This window comes from Dermacentor silvarum, chromosome 8, assembly GCF_013339745.2.
Source record: "Dermacentor silvarum isolate Dsil-2018 chromosome 8, BIME_Dsil_1.4, whole genome shotgun sequence".
Taxonomy (NCBI): Eukaryota; Metazoa; Arthropoda; class Arachnida; order Ixodida; family Ixodidae; genus Dermacentor; species Dermacentor silvarum.
Genome location: NC_051161.1, coordinates 74245144 through 74271304, shown reverse-complemented (window position 1 = coordinate 74271304; position 26161 = coordinate 74245144). Strand labels below are relative to the sequence as shown.

Below are 26161 nucleotides of genomic sequence, written 5' to 3'. Positions count from 1 at the left end.
ATCTGCTGTAGAAAACAGCATTGAGAAGGGGCCCCTGCAGCGGCTTTGAAATGCCAATATTTTCTTTTGATTTGTTTTTTCTTACTTCGACGAGTGCTCGGTTTCTCATGCTTTAGCATGTATTCCCCTCGCCAGATGGTATTCCGTCGAACTTTCGGCTACTAAAAGACGTTAACTGCGGAGCCACACTCTCAATTTTGCCATCTTCTTAGTTTTGCCTTCTCCTATTCGACTCAGCTGGAAGAGGAACATCTTCGTCCTCTGCGCGAGTCCACCCGGGTCGTCGTGGTTCGGGGTCACAAGGCGGCCATCAGCCGGGATCTGCCGCTCATCAGCTCCGTGCTGGCCGAACACGGGTGGCAGCTCAGGGCGCCGCCGTGGTTCCGCCGCCCTCCGGCGTCTCCGTTGGGGCCAAGCACTGGCGGCGGCGGGGCTGCGGTGAATTCCGTCTCCGGACTTGCATCCGCAGCCGCTGCTGCTTCGTCACTGGCTAGGCTTAACAACACTACGGTCGGCGGCGACGGAGGTAAGTCGGTTTCCCTGCATCTCTTCAGAAAAACTTCCGCCACACTTCTGGCACGCCTTGGCGGTTCCTTTACTTTCAGCTAAGTGGCTATGGCGCCGTCCTACTTGCAAGAACGAGGCCATGGTTTCCGTCCCTGTATTAGGATGGAACGAAAATTGATAGGCGGAACGCAAAGATACAGGAAGACAGCGGTGGGGATAAGAGTGCAAACATGGGTGTTGGATATTCGAGTTGAGGTTGAGAGCAGGAAGAAATGAAGCTGGGCAGGCCATGTAATGTGTAGGGCAGATAACCGGTAGTCTATCAAAGAAACTGAATGAGTGCCAAGGGAAGGAAATCGCAGTCAATTACGGCAGGAAATTAGGTGGTGAGATAAAATGAGGAAACTTGCAGGCATAGAATGGGGTCAGCTGACGCAAGGCAGGGGTAATTGGGGATCTCTTGGAGAGGCCTTTGTCTTGCGGTGGATGTATTATAGGCTGATAATGATTAGGATGAGAACGGAGTGCTAAGATGCTTCTGTTGTTCCGAGTTTAAATTGCACACTAAAGAACTCTAGCGGCCCCTAATTCATGACAATTGTTTTCTTTCTATTTATTCACTTGTTATCATACGTCCCACCGAGTGGCCAATATCGGCGATAGTGAGGGCGACGCTTCGCGCGAGCCAATAACAGAAGTTGAAAAATAAATCACGAAAGTTATTCCGTACCCCTTCACCACAGGGTTCCTCATAGCCAAATCATGAATTTGGCAAGTAGAAACTCCGCAGCTAGCTTGGCGAACGCAGACAATTAGCCAGTGTGCATTGTTGCTAAGGCAGTTTCCGCTAGCCGATCAAGCCCTCACGAATTTCTTCCTTCTCTAGGAGTGTTCCTCTTTTCTTGTTGACGATGTTCATCTAAAGCAGGGGTTCAGCTGGGCACAGCTGCGGCAATCTGGGAAGGCAGGCGGAGCTCCCAAAGGGCCAGAAAGTTTGGGAACTCCTGGTCTACAGGACTGCATTACGCATTGTGCTCGGCTTTGGAGATTTCAACCGAAGTAAAAATTGTACTTCATAGCAATATTCTTACGTATCGCACTTTCATTCATAGCACTATCCGAATAGACATGTATGAATGTTCGTAGCTAATGACAACAGCGCATAAAAAAAAGACGAAGGAAGGCGTAGACACAACACAAACGCTGTCTATCATGTGGCAAATGTATTGAGGAAACGAGTTAATATATACTTCAACCGTACATGTACGTGCAAGGCGCCGAAAGACCACTGACAAGGAATCGTGATTAGAGCAGTTAACACGACATAAATAACAAGAACAAAAGACAGGAGTCACAAACCCTACGAAAGCAGTGTGGCTCTCGGTTTGTGTAATCTAAAATATAAATTTATTTTTCCTGAAGGGCTATTGAGGGATGACTCACACAACTAGGCCCTACTTTATGTATGTTATAGGAGGAGGAGGAATAAACTTTTATTGTGGAACCAGCGCTTTAAGATGGCCGGGCCTAAGCCTCCCATGAGGGGACGTCGAGGGCTTGCCTCGCCGTCGCCCAGATTTGGTCGTCGAGGGCGGAGCTCCGCAGAGACTCGCGCAACCTCGACGAGAGGGTCGTGGTGTTAATGTGTGTGTACTGTGCTGGGCACTCCCACAGCATATGTGGAAGCGTAGCCGGGGGAGTGCCACAGCACCGGCAGTTGGGCGTATTGTAAACTTCAGGGAATATAAGGTGGAGGCGGGCGGGTTAAGGGTACGTATTTGTTTGTAGCAGACGCAGGGTGGTAGCCTGCGCCCGGCTCAACTTGGGGTGAGGTGGGGGGAAGGTTCGGCGACTAAGGTAAAATGCCTTAACGAGATCGTTATAAGTAGTCAGATTGTCCCTGGTGTCCAACTCGTCTCCAGTGTCTCCGGCGCGGTTGACTAGTCCTCGCGCAATGGAGTGGGTGACCTCGTTGAGGTTGGGGAGGTGTGGGTGTACAGTGCCCGCGTGTGCCGGGATCCATGTCAGGGAGATCATGCTTTCTTTAGAGTGTGGTGCCTGGCGGAGGATACGAAGAGCTTGAGGAGAAATGCGGCCTTTGCTGAAGTTAGTGACGGCTGAGCGAGAGTCACACACGATGGTGTGACAGGTGGGATCTAGAGTGGTCAGGGCGATGGCCACTTTCAGCCCTTTCGGCAGTGGGGGTAGTGACGCTGGAGGCGTGGTGTAGGACTCTATCGCGTGTGGCGACGGCCACAAATCGTGTGCCGTGGGAATATTGAGCTGCATCAACAAATGTAACGCCAGGTACACGAGCAAGGGCTTCGATGTATGTTATAATCCTCACAAATTTCTCGCGTCAATTTCACGCAGTCCCGCGAAACAGAATTTGGGTCCGCACGAATTCTTCAGTCCACCCAGAGTTAAGGAAATGCATTTCCAAACGTGAGGAACATATTGAGCCTTTTAGCGCGTTTTGCTGCCCCCTAAGAGGCACGTTTAGACACCACCGTGACTGTCTCACGTACACTCGGCCGGCCGTGAAGGGGATGCTGTAGAATATGGCAGCGGCGCAGGTGACAAACTTATAAGCGTACCTTACAAGGCAGCCATCTTTTTGCCGCGGCCCCTTATTCCACACGCCCGCGGACTAGTGCGCAGATTACGCACATCGGTGATAATCAAGTGCCACACTGCATTCGTTGTTTTGCAACTCCTTCCCCTTTTCTCTTCTTACTAATCTTGTGTTAACTGATGTTACCACGATACCTTGCCATAGTCTTCCGGTGCCCTGCAGGCATATTCACAGTTAGTGCACAGCATATTCACAGTGGGCTGTTGTTATTAACTTTGAACCAATACCAACTTTCCCCGTTTTCTGTCTTCTTCAGTATGGATGTTCACTTGGTCTTCGAAAGTTCTTCGATGTATCTACGGGGCCTTAAGGTTGTTCATGATGCAAAAAAGAAAAAAAAAGAAAATTAATAGTAGCTAGAAAGATTTTTAGAGTAGCCTCCGCGTGGTGCATTGGTGCCTAAGTCACAGTAATGGGTTGTACGTGCCCCCGTGAGGGTGCAGCTGAGGCACCAATAGCCGCCGGTGAAAAAAGAACCGGCCCTAGTATAGGCGGTATATATGGACGTGGCCAATGGATCTTTTTCACCCCTGACATTTCCTTAATATATTTGCTGAGATTGGGGTGCTCGAATCAAAGGCGATGGCAAAAGAAAATGTTGTTATTTATTTAGAATACGGACGCGAGAAAACTTTGGGACACAACTTTTTTTAACCCATGCACCGTTGCTGGTTGGAGTTGCTTGTGTCAATCGACACAGCATATCACTCAATGACAAATGTAGGTGCCCTCTTGATGTTTCTTTTGTTCACATGTATCGTTTGTTGTTCTTTTAAGTTTATTTTTGTCCACCCTGCATTAACTGTGAGACAGTCATAGATAAATAAATAAATAAATAAATAAATAAATAAATAAATAAATAAATAAATAAATAAATAAATAAATAAATAAATAAATAAATAAATAAATAAATAAATAACTCCGCTCTCCAACTTATAGCATGCCTCACTATTATAACCACTTTGTCATATCAGACAATTCACTTACAAATATAGTTTGACAGCTTTTTTCTTTTTTTCGTTCTCAGTGTCTAACGCAATGGCCGGAGAAGAAAAAAATTATAGTAAAGTAGGAAAATGCGAGAGCTTTGGGATAACTTTGCGAGCACCAGCTAACTTCTACTGTTTTAACTTGAGCTGGGGAAACATAGGACATATATTTGTAGATATATGCTTGAAAAGCCACAAGCTGAGAACAAGCCTCCGAGACCTACACTTCATTTTTCTAGCAGCACCACGGTGAAAAGCGCTGAGAATGTTCTTCGGCTCTTTATATCTAGTTAAAACCTCTGCAGCCGATCTTTGCACGGATGTCGAAAAAGCTTTAGCTCAAGAAATACTTTTTTTTCCTCAGTGACATATAATAGTACTGTAATAATAATAATAAATTCACATTTCTAGTGTCCCATTCTTATCTTGAATACAGACGGGGTTTGCGAAATTTAGTTCTTATTTTGTATTCCTCACTTGCAGGAAACACGCTGCAGCAGTCATCCGAGTGGGTGTTGCTTTTGTGCCTGAGCTTCAGCGATGGAGACAACGGAGCCTGCGTGGAGACTGCCGAGCTGTCGCAATACCAAGCGGTGAGCTGGCCTGCTCGAATATGTAGAAAAAGAAAGAGCATAATAGGTATGCTGCATTGCTCTCTGAACCTTCGCCATTTCAGGTTGCCGTGCGTTCGTAAGCGTTCTCTACAAAATATACAAGAGTCGTAGGCAGAGAGGCTAATCAGAGCAATAGCTATATTGGGGATCGTGTGGATGAAGAGAAAAATGTGCAGAACATAAAAAAGGAAAGTCACAGGCCTGCGCGGCATATGCAGCACAGTTACAGCGTAAGCTGGTGCACCGGCTCAAGAGTAGCTTTAATTTCGGCACCACGCACAACAGGGTGTTCGCGGCAAAGTCTTTTCGCCTCGTTTTGACGAGAACGATCTGAACCGTCCACCCGGCGTCGACGGCGAGCTGCGGTTTGTGAAGCTATCTGCACAGCAGACTGCTGAGCCCGATGATGCCTGAGTGTAGCCGCGCACGTAGCTCTACGAATCGCTTTTTCAGCAGCGGTTTCGTACCTTGCAAGGAGGCGCCATAACGTGTACCGAAGAGGTATGCAGAATACGTGGCGCACAGCTCACATCCTGTGACCCGTGGCACGGTACGTTGTTGTTGTTGATAATGATGATGATTGTTTTATTGGAATCTGCAAAACGGATTGGTGACAAATAGTAACCTAGCCTGCTTCAGTTGACCAGATCCAGTTACATGCAGCATACAACTGCTATATGCAGCTTACATGTCGGGCACGCTGCGTTTGCAGGCGCCTTAACTAGATGGCGCCACCATACTGGCGGAGGCTCGGGATTGCGTTGATTGCGCGCCTCGTGAGAATCGCATCTCGTCGTCTGCGCCGGCGCGCCTGCCTAGGGCGCGTTTATAGGGAATTTTTCCGCTACCTGATAGCAAGCGCTTGCGTGGCTCAGTGGTAGAGTATCTGACTCCCGCGCAGCGGGCCCGGGTTCTCTCCCGGCGGGAACCGGGAACATTTTTTAGCATTTCCGGCTATAGCGGTTACGGTCACCGGACAACGGCGGCGGCGGCGGACACCATCGCGAACCGAAACGGCTATTGGAATGAGCCCCTAACAGCTTACGCTGTAAAACAAGGGAAACGTAGATGACAAAGGAATATCTCATTATAAGTGCGATAGCGCAAGACAAGACGAAGACAAGCCAGGAAACAGGCCATGCCCTTCCTTCTCTTCGTCGAGTGTTGCGCCACCGTACTCATACTGTATCATTACCAACCATCCCGGTTGAAAGCTTTATCGAAAGAATTAACTGTAGCGACATCTTTATCACCGCGAGTTCTCATCACGCGGCATCGTCATTAGCGTCGAGCACCTGCGTGAGGCTTGCTCCTCAAGCGAAGTAGAACGTGCTTGCGCTGCCAGCCGGCCTTGACGCCGCAGCCGTCATTTCGCTCGCCTTAAATAACCGTGACGACGATGGCACGCCAAGTCAGCCGCCGTCACGCCGTCCTTACATAACTATCCTTGCGCAGGGTTGAAGCGCTTAACGGCGTTATGTCTTTCTGGCAGTCTTCGAGCAAGGAAAGCCTCAGCCAGGAGACATCGTTTGGACAACGTCCCCACGTTGAAACGCTGACTGTGGGATGAGTCATTCCTGGTTCGACCACAGTTCATCAGCAGCATTTTTAAAACCTGTCGGGTGGACGTCTGTCGGGATCGGGTTTCACATGTGTTTCAGTGATTATTTTATGTGGTGTATGCGACACTGGATTAAAAGCGCACAGGATGCCGGGGCAAGTACAGGTGCAGGCGACCGCCCATGCGTGCCGTCCAGTTAACCGAGTTTTTGTTGGACCGGCGACTCGCAGATTTCCCCTAGCATGTTCAACGCTGGCTTGGCCCAGTGTTTATCCAGCGTGATGTCCTCACACGCGTTCTTCTTAGAAATGGCACGCATGTTTCTTGAAAAACTGAACATGGCTCTTTTACGCAGCAGTTGCTTGAGAGACGCCGGACTGTGGAAGTAAGTGGTGTGAAACTGACAAACATTCAGCTTGAGGGAATCATATCGGGAAAAAAACCGCGGAGTCGTTACTGCGACAATCTGCATTAAACTTCTTAAACCTTTTTTTCTGTGCTGATTGCCGGGCCCAACTTCCTATTCTTATTTCACTTGGTACTTTTGCATTTTTGAGTAGGTACAATAATTCTGATAGCCTGGTGTCAAAATGACACCACAAAGCTCAACCTGATATTTGGCCATGTATATATTTGACTGTTCTTATGAAAAATACAAGCACTAGGCAGATATGGCGCAGCAAACAAAAACTTACTATCAAGATCAAGGTGAGTGCCAGCAAAAGCTCCTTGAAGAGACCGGATGCGATCCCTCTAGGCTGAGTTAGATAACCCCGGCCCAAGATCTCGTTAGGGGGAGCCCGGAATACAAAGACACTGTACAACGACAAACGTCGGCTGCACATTCCTGTTGCTGGAGCGTGTTCTCTCTTCGTTGTCCTCCTTCGGGCTAATGGACTCTTCCCGGCTGGGGTCAAAAATATCTCATTCACAACGCCCGTTGCTGGGCTTCCGGATGTGCTTGCCTCCTTTAGTTTGTTACAAAAGTCCGCGCAGTCCTTTGTTGCCAGAGATTGCAAATCTTTCCCTCCGGCTTTCCCTTTGTTCTGCAGCGTGGGGGAGCGACGAAGGAGCTTTTGCCTCTTGAGCAGGCTGCGCGAGCGACCATCCGTCTTCAAGTGTTTTCGTGGAGCCTTCCGAGTGAGCGTTAGGGTCGTTCTCGTCTCAAGCGCTTTATATACGCTGCGCGAAAGAGAAAAGCGATGCGTTTGCGAGAACAAACGATCGTTCGCTTGTCGACTAGTCTTCTAGTTGGTGGCTTTGTGGAGCCCATTTAGCCTCGAGCTTGTTTGGGTTTGCCTGCTTTGCTAAGCGAACTCAGCGCTGCGCTGAATGTTATTTCGCTTCCAAGAATGGCCGTTTGCTGTAAAAAAGCAAAGAAGAGAAAATGAAAAAGAAAAGCTTAAAAGTCCCATAACGTTCACGGTTGTCTCGCATGTTGCAAACATCTCGTCGACAACCTTCTGGAGTGCAGTGCGCTCGTAGAGGTAAACGGACAAGGCTCTGCGGTTTTCTGTTGTCCGTAACGCGTTCCTATTCAGAGTTGTACTGAGCTGTCGCTGACGATTTGTACCAGAACTTATACTGATGCTTATTTTTATTTTCCGCGCTCAGAGTCACAATTTAAGTTAGTTCTTTGTGCAGCTTTGCGTTGCGTTTCCTGCTGACTGTTGCATACGCTGTGGAGTGCGCTGGCACTTTCAGTGATCTTGCTGTGCCCCCTGGTTTAGTCATTTCCGTCCTCCTCTCTTCCCGCTTTTCTCATCTTATTCGTTGTGTCATCTTTGTTTTCAGCTTTTTTTATCCGGTGGACGTTGCGCTCCTTCCGAAGCCAGTGGGCAGCCTGTCTTTGACTCTTTCCTGACTAAATTTTTCACTTGAAACAATAATAATGCACAAGCACTCGAAGTGTGAGGCCGGCGTATAGTCGTTAAATGCACGAACAGGTTGAGGAACTCTATAAGATTCAATTTGACAGCAGCTAATTTGTGATTGGCGCTGCCACTTCATCATATGCGGTATTTCTGAGAAGCGTCATCTTTGTGCGTTGCGCATTTACAGTCGGTTCGTCCAGTAACGGTCAGCAGTTATTTATTATCATACCCTCAGGGCCCAATGACCATTACAAAGGGGGTGGGTACATGGTTTACAGTAAAAAAACAAAAAAAAACATCCAAGCCTATAAGGACAAGAATAAAAGAAACAGGCAGCAACAACAGCAAAATCAAAATAAAAAAAACCCAGCGAAATTGAAGTCATTTCAAAAGATGATCTGTTACAATTTCGATGGAGGCGAAATACAAAAACGCCCGTGTGCTTGCGTTGTAGTGCACGTTAAAGAACCCCAGGTGGTCAAAATTAATCTGGAGCCCTCCCCTACGGCATGCCTCATAATCAGAACTGGTTTTGGGACGTAAAATCCCAGAAAGAAGAAGAAGATGATCTGTTACAACGGTCTTGAATGATGATGCATCGGCTAAGGTGACGACAGAAGAGGGAAGGTGGTTCAACTCAGAGCAGGGTCTTGGTATAAAAGAATACAGGAACATGTCAGTGTGACAATGAGGAACAGCTACCTTATCGCTGTGATCTATACGGGAGTATGCGTAGACTGACTGTGAAATGCGATGCTGATTTAATGAAGGTTGATGGAACACTTTGTGGAATAAACAAAGGCGCGAGATGTTGCGCCGAGTTTGAAGGTTAGGAAGGTTAAGGGACGATTTCATCTGCCAGACATAGCGGTACGTGAATAGTTCGACATAAAAAAACGGGCTGATCGATTCTGAAGGGATTCTATGGATTGAATAAGACTGCTGACGATGGTGTGCTCTGCAAGAAGCTGTGTGTGAACTGTCATGTTGCTGTCTCTAAACGCGGGAAGTGTTGCACGATATTAAATGCGCTTGAGTGCACAGCTTCGCTACCATAACTTCTTCATCGCAGGTGAACAAGATACCCGGCCTAAAGAACGTGCTCCTCAAGAAAGATGCGTTCTGCAACACCATGAATGACGCCAGAAAGATCCCAGGTATATGAATGCAACATGCATAGGCTCACGTTCCCTTGTGACCTATCTCTCTATAGACTAAAATGATTGCATCTTATCAGAGGTAATTGACCAGTTTTATTTAAAATCTATGTTCTCGAACGTCGAACATGCTGGATTACGTATGTAAAGTCATTTTAGTCAGAATGTCAGCATAATGAATACTTAAAAAGTTTGAACGCCGAGTCGTAACATTTCACACCGGAATAGTAGTTTCATTCGTCCATATGTGTGCGATCTTGGTTCGTCTCAATAAAATTTGTTTCGGTCCGCTAAGGGCATGAAGGTTTGGACGACATAAAGACCCCAACGAGGTGGTGCAAGGCTGGCATAGTACGGCACTGAAATTAACTTTTCTGATCGAATAGTAAGAATGGTACGTTTGTGCAACGAGGTTCTTTTATAGGAGTGCGATATAGTGTCGATAAATGATTTATTGTTCGCGAACCTACTTGAAATACTCCCTTTAGTATTTTATTGTGCCCTCGACCATTTAAAAGGACCTCGTACATTCATATAGAAAAAAGGAAGAACATTTCAAGATATTTCGCATTTCACCGTAATCAAGTCATCAGTGTATACATGTCGCTTCATCGCTTTGTTATGCTTCTGTATATTTCCGATCCACCGATATAGAAGAACCAACAAAGATATGCAGGGTGTCAGAACTATCATACCAAGATTTAAAATTCCAAGATTTAAAAATATGCAAATGCCACGTAGCTGAACAGAACCAAGGTAATGTTTTCCGTCGCTTGCAGATACTCCGATAAGTTTTTGCAGTAGTCTTAATTAATTATTCAATCAACTTCTCAAATATTATAGTTAGATTAAAATTGTCAATGAGAAAATTGTAGAACAACATGAAAAACTCCCGATACAGCTCGCTACTGCTCAATACTTGCTACATGAAAGTATTAATTATTGAATCAATGATTGAATAATTAATTCAGATCAAATATGTACTTGGGCGGGAGGTTCCCGTGAATGTGCACGCTTTGCCCCTGTGGGACTCAAACACTTTCACCATGTGCCGTCCGTTTGCATTCGTTGTCTCCGGATATACGGATGCATCTACCGCGTGGATTACCATGACGTGAACAGACCATGCTGTACCGTACGTGGCTAGGCGTTGCATTTACAAACTCATATGCCTTCCTTATTGGAATGGCCAACAGCCCCACGTGCGACGTGTGCAACAGGAATGAGACGCTTGCACGCATTATCTGTGTCTGCCCGAGCTATAACGCCGAAAGACAAGTATTGTGCAGAGTGTTAGACCAATTGGACAATCGTCCACTAACGGAACTAAAAGCTTTAGGTCAGTGCTCCGACAGAATATCCGAGCTGAAGGTCTTACTCGCAAATACACACAAAGTGCATCGACTGGCCAGTCGCGCTCAATTTTGCGTGTATGCAAAAAATAATCTTAGTATCTCCAAGCGACAGCAAAATACATTGCCTTGGTTCTGTCCAGCTACGTAGCATTTGCATATATTTCAATCTTGGTGCGTTTTAGTGGGGACACTCTGCATATCTGGGCCAAAGATGAATAGTTCACACTCGGCACCTCAGCAATCGCGATTGCGCTCAGTTTTTATGCTTTGCTAAATGCGCTTTGCAGAGATACAGAAAATTTGGCTACTTCACCATTTACTGGCAGGTCAGGTCGTTCAGCACGATAATTATGTTTTCTGATCAAATACTGGAAACGGTGTGCTCGCGCGAGAGGTGCGCTGAATAGGAGCGGGATAGATAGCATCAATAAGTTATGGATTACTTTTTGCGCACCTAAAAAAGCTACCAATTTCACTATTTTTTGTGACCTATAGCGTCGGACAAAAAGCCTCGTTCATTCGAGACAAGAGCACATTTAATGGTTGTCACTAAAAGGGAAGCATTTTTTACCGCAACCAACTCGCCGCTGCAGCTGTTAGGCTTTATGCGTCGATTCATCGCATTGTTATGCCCCTACTTGTTTCACATCCACCAATAAAGAAAAGGCAAAAACAGATATATGTACCAGACATGAACGGGTCGCAATCTCTACCACAGCATTCAGTGATTGCATTCAGCTTTCATTTACTTCGTTTAGCGCGCCTTACAGAGAGATGCGAGTTTGATATTTAGTGGCAGGTCAGATCGCTGCAGAGAGATAAAAAAAAATCTTGGGGACAATTACCCTGATGCTTTTTCGCGGAGTAAACTGTGGAAGAGATGCGTCGAGTGCGATAAGACTGCGAGGGGAACAAGGACGCTCGCCAACAACACGCGGACGATAGAGCAGCAAAAAGCTGAACCTCCTTCTGTCCCATTGGAAGGATGGCGCGCAAATGTCGCGCGGTAACAATCTCCTCGTGGGAGACACGGCCGCGCTTTCGATGGGGTGCCCGCGCCGAGTCGATTTGCCGATATTGCCCTCTCTCCGAGAACACGGCCCGCTTTTGTGTGCGCCTCCTTCAATAAGCTAATGCACTGAGCAAGTTGTGGGTGGTTTCTTTTGAAGCCGCGCGCGCACGAGCGCGCGCTTCTCGCTTCGTAGAGAGATAAGTGTCACAGTTGAAGCTTCTTTTTTTTTTTTTTTACGAGCGTGCTGGGCGTATGCCCACGCTTTCTTTTCTCCACCATCCTTTCGACGCTGCTGTGCCAATTGTTCGCCGTTTCGAACTGTTTCTCTTTCTCTCTCTTGTGGCAATGTTAGAGAAGCGCGTGGTACCTTTTTGATCGAATGCGGTCCCGATATATCTTACGATAAAAACGTACGGTCGACGAGCGGGGAAATAAAGAATGCACTAGTGGCGTAATTTGTGCGTTGGGCTTCTGTGTTGTATGAATGTGTCCTGCTGGCCCTTTATAAGTCTGAGTGCCTAGAAACTAGAAATAAGTCTGCTAGCAGATAGGAAGTGCACTCTTGCCACTCTTGCTCGGCTTTTGCAGACGTCGCTTCAGATCACTCAGACACTTAGAATAATGAAAAACGACCGGCTGACCATTATGCGGATTCTTTCAAATAGAACATTCGGTGGTCTTTCTTGGCCCGCTTCTTGTCGTCTTCTTTGAAAATACTGCTTAAGTGAAAACTATATAAATAAAAATGAAACATCGCTTTATTCACGAATGTAGGGGGTCCTAATAGAATATTCAGTATGTTTACTACGTCGTCTGTAGGACGCGTAGTTGATGTAGATTAACTATTCGACTCTAACATGGTTCAGACAGCATAATGTAGCCGGCGTGCTGGCGAAGCGTACCTCAGCTAACGTACCCAATCAATAAATATGATAGATAGTATCAGCCACTGCACTGCCTTTCATTAATGCTGCTGACTTTTCTGGGAACGAGTCGGATGGCAGACCGTGAGATAAGTGTTAAACCCTAACTACACGTACGCATTCCATCGCGCGCTCGCGTGCGCGCCAGCTCGCTCCTACGCGTCAAATGCGCATGCCGCGCCTTGCGAGGAATGGCGGTCAGCAACTACAAAGGACAAGCGCCAGCGTGCGCCGGTGTAATGCAACAATTATATTCCAATGCTTTCTTCTTTTCGCGCTTCGTTGATGGTCCGGGCTGCGCTCCTCCTGCATTATATATCAGCCCGATCAACCGGTCGGGATAGGTGTGTGAGAACAGAAGACTCGGACCAAGCAAACATTTTATTCGTCGGGCAACTAAGCTGATGTTGAGACCATGATGTCGAGCTTTTCTTCTTTTGCGGACGCGAAGCACACTGTCCACTACAGGGCTCCCCCCCCCCCCCCCCCCCTAGCGATCAAGGCATTGCCATTGAGTGGTTTATCTGCTTGAGATGGCGTTGCCAGCGTTCATGTGAGCTGGCTTCAAACGGTCTATAGATATGGTCTCTTCGCATCCGTTAACAAGGGGAGTGAAGTACTTAGGATCGCGCTTGAGGACTTTAAAAGGGCCGTCGTAAGGTGCTTGGAGTGGAGTGCGAGTGGCAACCTAACGGATGACGACATTGCTGGTATGAAGTAATGATGGGCTCAGATAAACGGTCTTGCAATCCTGACGAAGCGGCGGTGGTACGACAGTAGCCATAGTAGTTCGCAGGCGGTTGACGTAAGAGTGTAGCTCAGCTGATGTCGGTTCTGAGGCAAAGAACTCGCCGGGTACGCGAAGTGTCGTGCCGAAAACCAGCTCTGCGGATGAACACTGTGTGTCTTCTTTCACCGCGGCGCGAAGACCTAGTAGAACCAGAGGCAGGCGCTCTGTCCATGGAATTGTTGAGTCCTGCGCACGCAGTTATGCCTTCAGTTGACGGTGGAAGCGTTCCATCATGCCGTTGGAACTGGGGTGGTAAGCCGTAGTTCGTACGTGTGTTACGCCTAGTAGGCGGGAGAGAGCCTGAAAGAGGGACGATTCGAATTGTCTCCCTCGGTCTGTCGTTATGGTGTGTGGCACGCCATAACGAGCGATCCAGGTATGGACAAGAGCCTGTGCAACAGATTCTGCAGCGATGTTGCTTAGCGGCGTTGCTTCCGGCCAGCGAGTAAATCTGTCGATATAAGCGAGTATTTAACGTTGGTTCGCGGACGGTGGTCCGCGAACTCACTCTTCGAGACGTTGATAACCAGGCCGTATTGACGGAGACGTTCGAAGACCTTACGCAGGTCCGATTCATGTTCCGCAGCAGATTGGCTGAAAACGAGAATGTCGCCTAAATAGACGAAACAAGTCAGCCCACGTAGCACTTGGTCAACGAACCACTGAAATGTTTTAGCAGCATTTCGGAGACCGAAGGGCATGCGGACGTATTCAAACATGCCGAATCGTGTGATGATTGCGATTTTCGCAGCATTTCGGAGACCGAAGGGCATGCGGACGTATTCAAACATGCCGAATCGTGTGATGATTGCGGTTTTAGGAATGTCGGAAGGCTCCACAGGAATCTGATGGTAAGCTTTAACTAGATCCACTTTGCTGAATATGTAGCAACCGTGAAGCGAAGTGGTGAAGTCGTGAATGTGAGGAATAGGATACCGGTCGGGAATCGTTACTTTGTTTAATGCGCGGTAATCTCCGCATGGCCTCCAATCACCTGTCTTCTTTGGAACCATGTGTAAAGCGGACGCCCAAGGGCTAGGAGAAGGCCGAACGAAACCCAACTCGAGTATGTGATCAAATTCTGTTTTTGCAATTTTCAGACGGTCAGGTGCTAAGCGGTGGGGTCGGGCATATACTGGTGGTCCTTTCGTGACAATGTGGTGCGTGACCTTGTGCAGGATTGGGCGATCAGGCGAGGCGGGTTGAAATAACTCTGGAAATTCTTGTAGAATGATGGACCAAGGTGTCGATACCTGGGTGTGTGCTTGTAGGAGACGCAAGGGCGGTGCAGTTGTGGTGATGCCTTGTACCGACAGGTTTGTCGTGGAGTCCAGCAGGCGCAATAGGCGTAAGTCGACAACTAAGCTGAACTTCACAAAAAATCGGCACCGATGATGGGGCCGCGGACATCAGCGACGGTGAATAGCCATCGAAAGGGATGCTGCAGTCGGAGATGAAGAGTCACTGATTTCTGGCCATACGTTCTAATACTAGAACCGTTGACCGCAGTGAGAAAGGACGTGTCGTGGCGATGTCGACTTCGGTCATCAAGGAACGCGGAAGCACGCGAATTTCTGCGCCAGTGTCTACAATGTAGTGAACTTTCGTTACGTGGTCGGTGAGATAGAAAATACGGCTTGACGTAGGGCCGGTAGCAGTTGCCGTCATCAGTGACTGGCCCGACTGTTTCCCGAAACGTTACACGGAGGACCGCACTAGTTGATGTGCACGAGTGCCGTATCGGGCGTGGTACCAACAAATAGCTGATGTTGCGGCCATGATGATGATGATGATGTCCTCAGCACATGGCTCGTACCCACTTCGGGGGATTGGCCAAGAATTGAGCACCTGAACTTCTAGATATGGATTCTGAAACTACAGTTAATGTGCAATTTAGTAATTAGAACAGACAGATTAACTTTCCTGAACTGCATAATTTATAATAATGCCATTTATAATAATAGCGGCCATGATGTCGAGCTTTTCTTCTTCTTCGGGCGCGTAGCACACTGTCCACTACAGGCGAAATGAGTAGATTGAGAGAAAGGAATCGCTACGTTATGCCGGCACAACTTGTCTTTCGCTGATGAAGTGGAGTGCCTTAAATGTAGTCATTGTAGATTTAGGTTGTACATTATGCCTGCAGACTTCCAGGGCAGATTCGTCTTTTGCTTCTGTATTCAGCAGTGTAAGCCTATGACGCGATGTATGTCCAGCGCTGCATATTGTTTGATTCACACAACCGTCATTTGTATCGTCCCATCACCGTCACGGCGGCGGTATCCGTCAGGAGAGAGCGTTTCCGGCCTCTTTCTTCTCAAAAAACGGGACGCGCCGGTGACGCTAAGAGCGTGGGTCACCGTCACTGGCATCCAGTTTTAACGCAACAGCGTTAAGGGCCTCGTGTCGCAGAAAATCCGGTGTCGGCGTTGGTGTCGGCCACGGCGTACGCATCGGCGTCCATGGCATCCGTGGCGGAGAAATTCGTCCCGAACCACCCCGACCACACAGGCCCTCCGCGCGGCGCAAGGGGTTAGTGAACAAAAATTGAATTTCTCAAAGCAAAATTCGTCAGAAAAATCGTTTACAACCTACAGACATGATAGCGTAGGATTGTAATTTGAATATACGAGCAAAAAGCTTGATAAGCAGCCAGGGATCTTTGAATTCTATCACGATCCACTCTTAAAGGAAAAGCTGAAGCGTCTTCGAATTCTTATGGTGCGCCGCTCAAGCAAGCAACGCTCATGCAACAATTTTGATCCAAAACGGCTTATATTGCCCCTAGAAAATTTTTTTCCCAGCAATGCATTTGTGTTTAAAAGTGAAGCGGACTTTAAGGGGATCGGTGTAAGTGTGTGTGTGTGTGTGTGTGTGCGTGTGCGTGTGCGTGTGTGTGTGTGTGTGTGCGTGTGCGTGTGCGTGTGCGTGTGCGTGTGCGTGTGCGTGTGTGTGTGTGTGTGTTTACCGCCGACGTTTCTATGGAAGTGGTAAGCTTTGAAAAAAAAAAAAAGAAAAGAAGACAAGTAAAAAAATAAATATGGGCACACCAGCTGGGGTCGAACATTGACCCTCTGGACTCCGGGAACTGGCAATCAACCGATTGCATCACCGTTACACAAGATAGTTACGTCACGAATTAAGATCCGATGTCGAGTAGCGCCGCGTGCTCTTCCCATTTGAGCGCTCGTGGGAACAGCAGCCTGGAGTAGTCTAGCTTGCGTCGATACTAATAGGACATGGTGGCCGTAAAGGACGCGCATGCCTATTACCTGTGATAATTTGCTTTCGACACCGCTGAAGTTGAATCTAGATTGTTTTCTTTACGTAGAAGCTAACGTTCCATTTTTGTATTGTTATAAACTGCAAACTGCTTCGGCATATAACTCATACAACTCTGCAAGCAAAACAGGACTGCCAGCGTACTGCCACGTGAAATGCGAAATTAATTTTGCCATAAAGCCAAAGAAGAAAGTACATCGCATATAACTGTTTTTTTATTTTTAGGAAGAGAGGGCAGAAGAGAAGACGTCAGGGCCATTAAGATCTTCGACTGTCTTGCGTCGGTCCTTCTGTTGTTCTCTTGTTCTCGTTGAGCGCTGAAGCTTCCAACATAATTAAACGTATCGCATTACATTCACTAATTACAAATATCAAGGTCGTTAACAAAATCGGAAAAGCAACAACAGCTGTCATATATCACAGGATGGGCTCTCGAAGAACTTGTAAATTGAGGAACGCTATAAAAAGCTACGTGTGTACGTCGGGACATGTGACTCGGCCCAATGTGATTACTATTATTAACGCAAATAGCATTCTTTGCTTACTTCAGCCAATTTGAGCACATCTATCTATCTATCTATCTATCTATCTATCTATCTATCTATCTATCTATCTATCTATCTATCTATCTATCTATCTATCTATCTATCTATCTATCTATCTATCTATCTATCTATCTATCTATCTATCTATCTATCTATCTATCTATCTATCTATCTATCTATCTATCTATCTATCTATCTATCTATCTATCTATCTATCTATCTATCTATCTATCTATCTATCTATCTATCTATCTATCTATCTATCTATCTATCTATCTATCTATCTATCTATCTATCTATCTATCTATCTATCTATCTATCTATCTATCTATCTATCTCGTCGTCATCTATCTATCGAGAGAAAACTAAAACCACCTTTATTTCATATAGGTCTTAATTGTTCTGCCTCATGCGCCCTTGCACGTCAATTTATTTTCGTGATGCAAGCTTTGGCGACATCAATATTCTCTCTCATGCTTGCACGTATATTTTCCAAGCTTTGGCGATTCTCTCTCACTCTATATCTATTCGAGCTCATTCAAGAAGCTCCATTCGTTGCGACAACAGTTAGTCGCAGTGTGAATTCACTGTAATTTATGGCCTGGAACAGCGCTTGAGGAGGTGATATTGCATCAGGCTTGCGATTTGCACAATACCTTCTGCAAGTATATCGATGCCTAAACAACACAAAGTAAATGCGAACGAAACGCTTAAACGCAAAACTACGCCTCTCCTTCGTATAATGTGTTCACTTGCACTTTTCTGGTCCCATTCTTTACTACGAGTAAGCGGCTGCTCTCTCAAAGTGAAAGTTCGTCTATAAAGGCGATTCTCACAATGCTTCTTGTTGTTCCTTGTCCATCGCTTACCCCGTTTGTGCTTGCCCTCTCCTGCTTGACCTTTTCCTTCCGTTTTGAATGGGTGCAGGCGTGATGAAGGCTTCGCTCGTTCCCCTGTGCTTCGTACTGCCGAGCCAGTACCAGCAGTTCGTCAACGTGGCCGATGCCCTGGGTTACTCGGCGCACTGGCTGCTCACCCCGCTCGCCCCTGGGGCCAAGGAGAGCACGCCCGAGGCGCTGGACATCTTTACTCCACTGGGAAGAGCTCGCATCCAGCAGTAAGTATAAACCTCCAACCCGTTACAGAGCCTCCAAATCATAAACACACTCTTCGCGGTGTTGTTCATCGCTGTGTTTGTCTCTGTTTATCTCCTCGCTTCCACACACGCTGCATGACGATTACGCATCACCGATAATCCCCCAAGTCCGTACAGTGGCAAGTTCAACACTTGCAAGAATTTGATGTCTGGGTCACAATCACAGCTAGATGGCACAAATATGGCGTGTCAGTGATAGCTAGTGCACGTCTGCTGCGTTTCAGGGCGGAAGATCTGTTAAAGGGACCCGGAACATAAATAATATTTGAGTTGTATAAGTACTTCTTCTTCTTTCTGGGGTTTTACGTGCCAAAACCAGTTCTGATTATGAGGCACGCCGTAGTGGAGGGGCTCCGGATTAATTTTGACCACCTGGGGTTCTTTAACGTGCACTACAACGCAAGCACACGGGCATTTTTGCATTTCGCCTCCATCGAAGTGCGGCCGCCGCGGCCGGGATTCGATCCCGCAACCTCGTGTTCAGCAGCGCAACGCTTTAGCTAACTCAGCCACCGCGGCGGGTCCCCGGTGGCTCAGTTAGTTGTATAAGTAAAGTATAGTCAGTTAGTTGTATAAGTCAAGGACCATTTTGCTATACCAAAAAAAAAACACACACACACAAATACGTTCCTAATTCTGTGAGTGGAATTTCTCTGAGTCGGAGAAGATGCAAAAACGAGACACGGGTGGCGGCACCACCTTGAAGTTCCCGCATCACCTCACTGTGATGTCACAGATTTTGACGGTGTCTCCTCGGGCCTGGTTAATCTTCTCTCTCTCTCTCTCTCTCTCTTTGGTAGGCATGTACTGCATTGCATCCCAAAAGAGCCAATGAAGGAAGTTACAAAGTTTTGAAAGCTCAAAGCTTTTTACTGTGCCACAAACTGTGCAAATACGAGAAAATACTTTGACGTTCACGAGATCAATCTGAGGAAGCGGCGTTGAGGTTTCGAAGCGAAAAAAAAAACAAGAAAAAAAAAAGAAATGTACGCTTGACCTTGATTTAATGTCATAGCAATCAACATATTATCGCTAAATTGGCGAAAAATTGAGTTTCGAAAGAGTGTTTTCTTCAGTCCGCACATGTTTAGTGTTTTTCATTAGGGTTTCCTTGAATAATACTGTAGCATGCTTTGAAGATGTTGTTTTTTTATAGAATTCCTCGGAAATGAGTTTGCAAAAACAGGACATATACGCGTGACTAGTAATGGAGGCCTTGATGAAAAGGGGGTCAAGTATGCCAGGGACGGACAGTTCACTTTGAATTCCGAATAGATGTTCTGTTCTTTTCGTTTTTTTAATTTCCTTAACCAAATAAGTACATTACATCGCCTGTTAGCTATCGCTTGTTAGCCAGCGTTAGCTATCTATTCCAACGTTAAAAATAAAGGCCGCAAATATGCGCAGGAAAATTCCTGTGTTCTTTTTTTTTTCTGTTTACCTCTAAGGCTCCTGACACCGATCTACCTTACGAGCTGACCAGTCTAGCATATTTCTGTTTTACTCACTGTCAACGGCTGTTTAACCTGAGACAAACCAGCGTCATTCCGACAAGTCGTCTACACGCAATGCTGCTTCTAATAGCGACAAACCTTCAAATGTAGAACATAATGCACGGGCCTGTAGTTTCAATTAAGCGCAGTGTCTTGAAAATTCTATATGCGTATATACTACGAATGTTATTTAATCACGACGGGTTTTGGCAATCGCTAATCTTAAATGCATTTTTACTACTTGTTAAGCTAGTTAATAATGTAAAAAATAGATGACCTTTCGTTTTATCAGTGCAGTGCGGCGATATGCCTTTTGATGAATCTTCTCCTCGAAGATTCAAATAACTTTTAGAAGACACTGTTTGAAAGTGGTTCGTAACTGGGCTTCAAGAGAATCTAAGCGTTGTTTACATTTTGTTTCTTTAAAGGAAAACTTGGTGATTACGCCTCTTTCCTTTTTATTTATTAATATTCGATTTACTTCGACCCAAAAAGAGCATCAATTTCTCGCCGTAGCGCAGCTCTTTCCCAAGCACTCTCAGCAGAGCTTGAGGCACCGTCCGCGGGCATACATCGGGTTCTTTCCTCGCGCGTAAAGGCGTTAGCGCAGAGCAGTATTTCGCACTTGCCATTACGCAACTGTCACCGAATGCCCCGAATCACTGAGGCAAAGTAACAACTCGGCCGGTGTATACAGTGTAGCGTGACCCGTGAAGGGACGAGTCGAGATCGTAAAACGCTGCGCGTAAAAGAAAGACCGCCAGTGCTGCACTCTGCCGGTTTATCCGCGATTTTTTTTGTCTTTTTTTCTGATATTCATTCTCTCGTTTATTGTTTTCTGGGACTCTTTGGGACCCTCTGGATAACGCATCAACTACGTGTTTTGTTGTTATACACGTGGCAGGGCATCTCGGACTTTTTACACACGTTGAAAGGCTTAGGAATTCATCACGCATGTTACAGTGTTGTTTTATGTTACAGTAATCACACATGTTACATGTTGCAAAGTTTACGAATTGACTGTTTTGGTTCACAGCCGTGAACGAAACCAGTGCATCCCGCATATTGACAGAGGTGAAATGGAAAGCCGCTCATGTACCGTGCATTAGCTGGACGTTAAACAAGCCCGAAGGGTTGAAAGTAATCTGGAGTCCTCCACTCAGCCCCGACGTCGCTTTGGGACGCTAGAGTGCGAATCAATCAATCAAGGAACTGACTACAAGGAAAATGCTTTGAAAATGCAAGGGAAATGTTTGTTCCCGCACCGACGTAGTACGCAAATAGATGTGTGTGATATTTTGTACGTGATAAGCTTTTGAACGGCGATGTTATGTGGCCAAGTATTCCTAAATTTAGCACCAACACACGAGAAGGCAAGATAACACGCTGTTAATTCTGGTGTGGAATGCTGACGTTCATCTCGATGAACACGCTGGTCTTTTGACCTGCTATAGCTGTACTTGAGCGCATCTGAATGGCGTTTTGTAAAAGCTTGAAAACCAGTATTCAAATATGCCAATAATTCACGTTGTGACAGGTTGCATCTTTAGAGATCTATAGGTGAACTTCACTTACTATTTTTTTCGGGTGAAGTGATTAGGCGCAATGCTGCATTTCGTGCAACGTTTAAGCAATTCAACAAGCCTATGCATTGCTGAATCCTTAGGAGAATGGTGGTTATTCCATTATTAAAAAAAAAAAACGACTTAGAAGCAGTTTGCAAAAAAAAAAAAAACAAGAAAAGTTAACTTTATTGATGAAAAAATAGGAGAAACTACGTCGCCGTTCGCTGGCGACGTCTACTCCTTTCCAATTGACTGTTACAAACAATATAAGATCGAAGTTTTGAATAAAAGTATAGAAAGAGCGTACTAGTGAGGACTGCAATAATGCAGACCCGCCGTGGTTGCTTAGTGAATCCGGTGTTTGGCAGCTAAGCAGGAAATTGCGGGATCGAATGCCGGCTACGGCGGCCGCATTTCGATGGGGGCGAAGTGCGAAAACACCCATGTACTTAGATTTAGGTGCACGTTAAAGAACTCCAGGTGGTCCAAACTATTCCGGAGTTCCCCCCTACAGCGTGCCTCATAATCAGATCGGGCTTTTGGCACGTAAAACCCCATAATAAAATTTTAATATTGCAAGAAAAAATATTTCAAGGCACAAGCGTGGAAACTGTTCGTGAGAAATTGCATTTGAAAGAGAGTCCGCGTATGTAGGAGCTATACGAGTAATTACACGCACGTCACGCACACACGCCGTCGTATGCGTGCGTGAATCATAACCGCATAAATCTTATTATTTCTGTACCCGCGCATGCTGCCCCTCGATGCAGCAACACTCGTAAAAATAATTCACAAATTAAATGCGAAGTGTAAATCGGTCTGTAACGCATACCCTCAGACCCAATAAGGATGTAAGGGTGTGAGTTAGAAGCATATTTAAACCCTGATTTACATTTAATGGCGTAGATTATTTTTACTATGAACCTGTGGTATGCGGTTGACTTTGCCTTTCGGGGCGTTTCCTTGTTAACGCATATTCTGTCCTCTCTCTCCCCGTCGACGCAGAGCTTCGACGCGGCGTGCCGTGGTCCAGCAAGCCCTCTCAGCTCCCTTGCTGGTGCACGGGCAGCCGGTGAGCCTGCGCGTGTTCGTGCTCATCACGTCGCTCTCTCCACTGCGGGCCTACGTGCACACCGAGGGAATGGTGCGCCTGAGGAGCTACCGCACGGGTCCCACCTCTGCGAAGGTTAGTTCACCATAGGCGTGCAAAAAAAAAAAAAAGTACTTGGAGGACGCTTAAGCTTCGCCTATAAGGGTACAACGCGAGAGCATTCAAAGATCCTTGACTGCTGCTCACGCTTTCCGCCAACTGCAGCTTATGCAACCGTAATCTTTACCGGGAAACGCATGCGGTGAACGCTGTGCACGAAGACGAGCTGCCTGGTTCTTATTTTTTTTTCTTTCCCCCGCCATACCGGCGCCGCCGCTGCCGCGGATGGTAGTAACTCGGCGCGCGCCGCGCTGTCATTGGTAGACACGTTTCGCCCAGGGTCAACTCACGGTCAACGCCGCCGACGTCGTGCTCACTGCTTAACGGGGCCCTTAAAGCGGTTCCGGTTGACCCGAAGCATTGAGCATAGATGAAGGAAGGCACGGAAGAGCGAAAATATGACCTGGTGTTTTCACATACTGGTGAAATAACCTCTAAGAAAACGTCGGCACCGTTCGCGACCCGGGAACCTTCGGAACATCATGAACTAGTGTTCTTTTTTTTTTTCGTAGCTGTTAAGGGAATCTACTGCACACCAATGATGCCTAAAAGGTCGTTGTACTAGCTGCTTACCGTGTTCTCACAAGTAATAATATACCGTGAAATATGTTTAGTTCCTTTACATAACGTTTTTACATATGAACATGTCTGGCTGCTTAAATTACGCATATCGCATGATAATCGGACACCAAATGATATGTTACCTATTACAAAATATAATGCGTGATCATTTGTCACTGTTGTGCAAACTGTTCTACCAGCTTGACTTGTACTTACTATTTTTGTCGCTATAAGTACTGTGTAATGATCTTCTAGCCTGTTTTCCAGGTGCTTCTTGTCATTGGTGTTCAAGAACAAAGTTTGAATATTACTGTAACCCCCTCGTGCAGTGTTCCAACTTGGAACCTGCGACGTACACGAATGAGTCAATCAATAAATAAGGACTAGCGTGTGCGCAGGAAATAACGAGGGCACTGCTAATCCTGCTTCAAGTCTACCGGTCTCTGCGTCCGTTTGTATACACTTGATGCTCATCTTCCCGTGGGCCGCACAACTAGTGCTCTCTCTCTTCCCTTCTTTCTCTCTTTTCACCCCTTTCTCCCTCTCCCCCAATGCAGGGTAGCAAAACGTATGTGTGTCTGGTTAACTTCCCTGCCTTTCCTGTGTTTCTATCTGTCTCCCGTGCCATTTTTTCTGTTGGGTCGTACAGGGTAGTTCGTCGAAATTTTGAACCAGCAGTGGTGGGCGTTTTTAAACGATGCCCATCAGCGACACTTGCGAATGCGTGCCAGCTATTTTGCCCAACCTGCGTGTAGAGATCACATGATATATAAGCATGGCTCACGTAGGCACGTCACTACCCCTGGTGTCACATTAGCTGGACAAATGCAACCTTGATGTTTAGAAGCTATGTTTAAGATCACAGCAAGGATAAACATGGAAAGTAATGACGTGTGTTTCTTTACATTTTCATAAGGCAGAAGGTTTCTGCTCTATTATCGCTTACTTGTGTCACTTTGCTTATGTCTCAATGGATTTCATAAATGTGCTAATCATACGAAACGGTAGCAGTACAAAAACTGTAGTCAACTTCTTGTCGAAGAGAATCCACGGCCGCCTCCCTCTAACAAGAATGGTCGTAAGAATAACTATGATTTTCGAGCAATTTCATAGCGCTGGTGCTCAGTGACATCGAGTTGCTCTTAAACTTCGAACCGCGCTACGGAAAAGTAATTTCAACTAAGAATATGAGGGCCTTTTTTTTACTACATACAACAGTTTTCATACTTCACAAAAACAAGAAGGCGTATCTGCAGCCCACCCTGCCTTTTATTATATCAAAATATAATAAATTATTACGGATAGCTCAAGGCTTCAAGTCTGAAGTAACAGTAACCGACGTCGTCGCTTTTAGGTCTTCCTTTGTTTATTTTCTTATTTTTGATCTCGCTTACTACTGTTGCCTGTTTCTTTTGAGCAAAGCGAAAGTGCTCACGGTGGCTGATCGTTTAGTTCTCTTGGATTCGTGACTTCAATCTCCACCATTCCCAACCGATACCTTAAAGCGGTGATGCGTTTACCCGTGATGGCGAAATATCAGAAATCAAAGCTTCTATGTATTGTGTTTTCAGAGAGCTTCGAACTTGTTGCTGGAGCGGGTTTCTGTGGTCCAAAGAAAGAAAACAGAATCAACTAAATGCAACCGCTTAGGTTAGACCTGCCTCAAAAAAGAACGAAAACTAGAAAGAGAAACATAAACCATACCCCATCTTTTTTGCCTCATGTGGAGAACACGCGAGCCAATCCAATGCGCTAAGTGATGGTTGCTCAAGTGTCCACTTGCTGTACGCGTGTAGGCCACGAAGCCACGAATCGCAGCCGCAGCACGACCGCTCGCTGCGAGGACATCACTCCGAGAAACCAGAATAACACACCAGCCATGAAAGTTCGCTGTACGCCGGCAGTACTCAGACTGGGCCACACGCTCAAAGTTAAGCAACGCTGAAAGTACTCTCACGCGAAGATAAAGTTTGAGAAAAAAAATGCACAAGCAAGAAAACACAGATACACCAAGAAACAGAAAGTTGGAGATGTTTGAAAAGAGAACTAGGTTCAGGAGAATTTTATTTAGCAACTTAGTTTACAACACGAAAATAAAATAACGGTGGTAAAGCCCAGAACCTGCCACGAAGTGCAGACACACCTGTATGCTCCTCACGAAGCTCACCAGCTAATGCTTCTTTTTTGATTTCTCTCTAGCTTGTGTTACATATTTTTTTGTTCCTTTCAAGCGTCGATTTCTAAAACGCGATAATTCTTTCATTTCGTTCTCTCCTCAAACCGATGTGCAAGATGTGCAAGTTTTTTTTTTTTTTTTTGTAAAGACGGAATAAAAAGGCATCCGCTTCAACTCTAAAAACACACAACCGTGGCAGGAGACTCGGACGCCAATAGCGATGTATGTCACGCCTCTTTAAGCGGCGGCCAAGCGCCTACACCGCCGAGCGCAGCAGAAACACCAAGCAAACGCTCCCGCTCTTCCTCCGTACACGTTCTTGCACTCTGCTCGCGTCTCTTGCCTTTCCGTTCGTTAATTTTTTTTCTTTGTGTGCGCAAGCGGGTGACGATACAAGAGCGCCTCGACGCTGGATAGACGCTCCGGCAGCCACCAAGCGTCGTTATTTTTGTTTATAAATCCAGGTCTCAAATTTCTTCCCATCGTTGTTGTTTCTTTTTTATATTTCCACTAAATTCTGTGCGTTAAAAATTGGAGAGCAGGCCGCTCAGCGCTCTAAGCGGACGTGCGAAGAGTACTGCGACGCGCTGGAAGAACGGGACGGTAAGGAAATGTGGGGAAAAAAAAAAAAAAACGCGATGTGAGGGAAAAACGTGCCAGAAGCCTACATTCCGCCACGTCAGTTGCGTGCAGTGCAGCCAAGGATAGGGGTTGCGTAAGCCGACCAATAACCAGACGAAAGGGTCTTCCAATATC

General features: G+C 46.3%; 1 protein-coding gene across 1 annotated transcript in view; it reads left to right on the top strand.

The window, feature by feature from the left end:
- The window catches only part of LOC119462210 (cadherin-like and PC-esterase domain-containing protein 1), a 109935-nt gene that overhangs the window by 23182 nt on the left and 60592 nt on the right, over positions 1-26161 (top strand). Inside the window, exons 3-7 of the mRNA XM_049672882.1 lie at positions 238-526; positions 4615-4724; positions 9253-9337; positions 18172-18361; positions 22464-22644. Coding sequence (XP_049528839.1) covers positions 238-526; positions 4615-4724; positions 9253-9337; positions 18172-18361; positions 22464-22644 — 855 coding nt within the window. The remainder of the gene's footprint in view (positions 1-237; positions 527-4614; positions 4725-9252; positions 9338-18171; positions 18362-22463; positions 22645-26161) is intronic.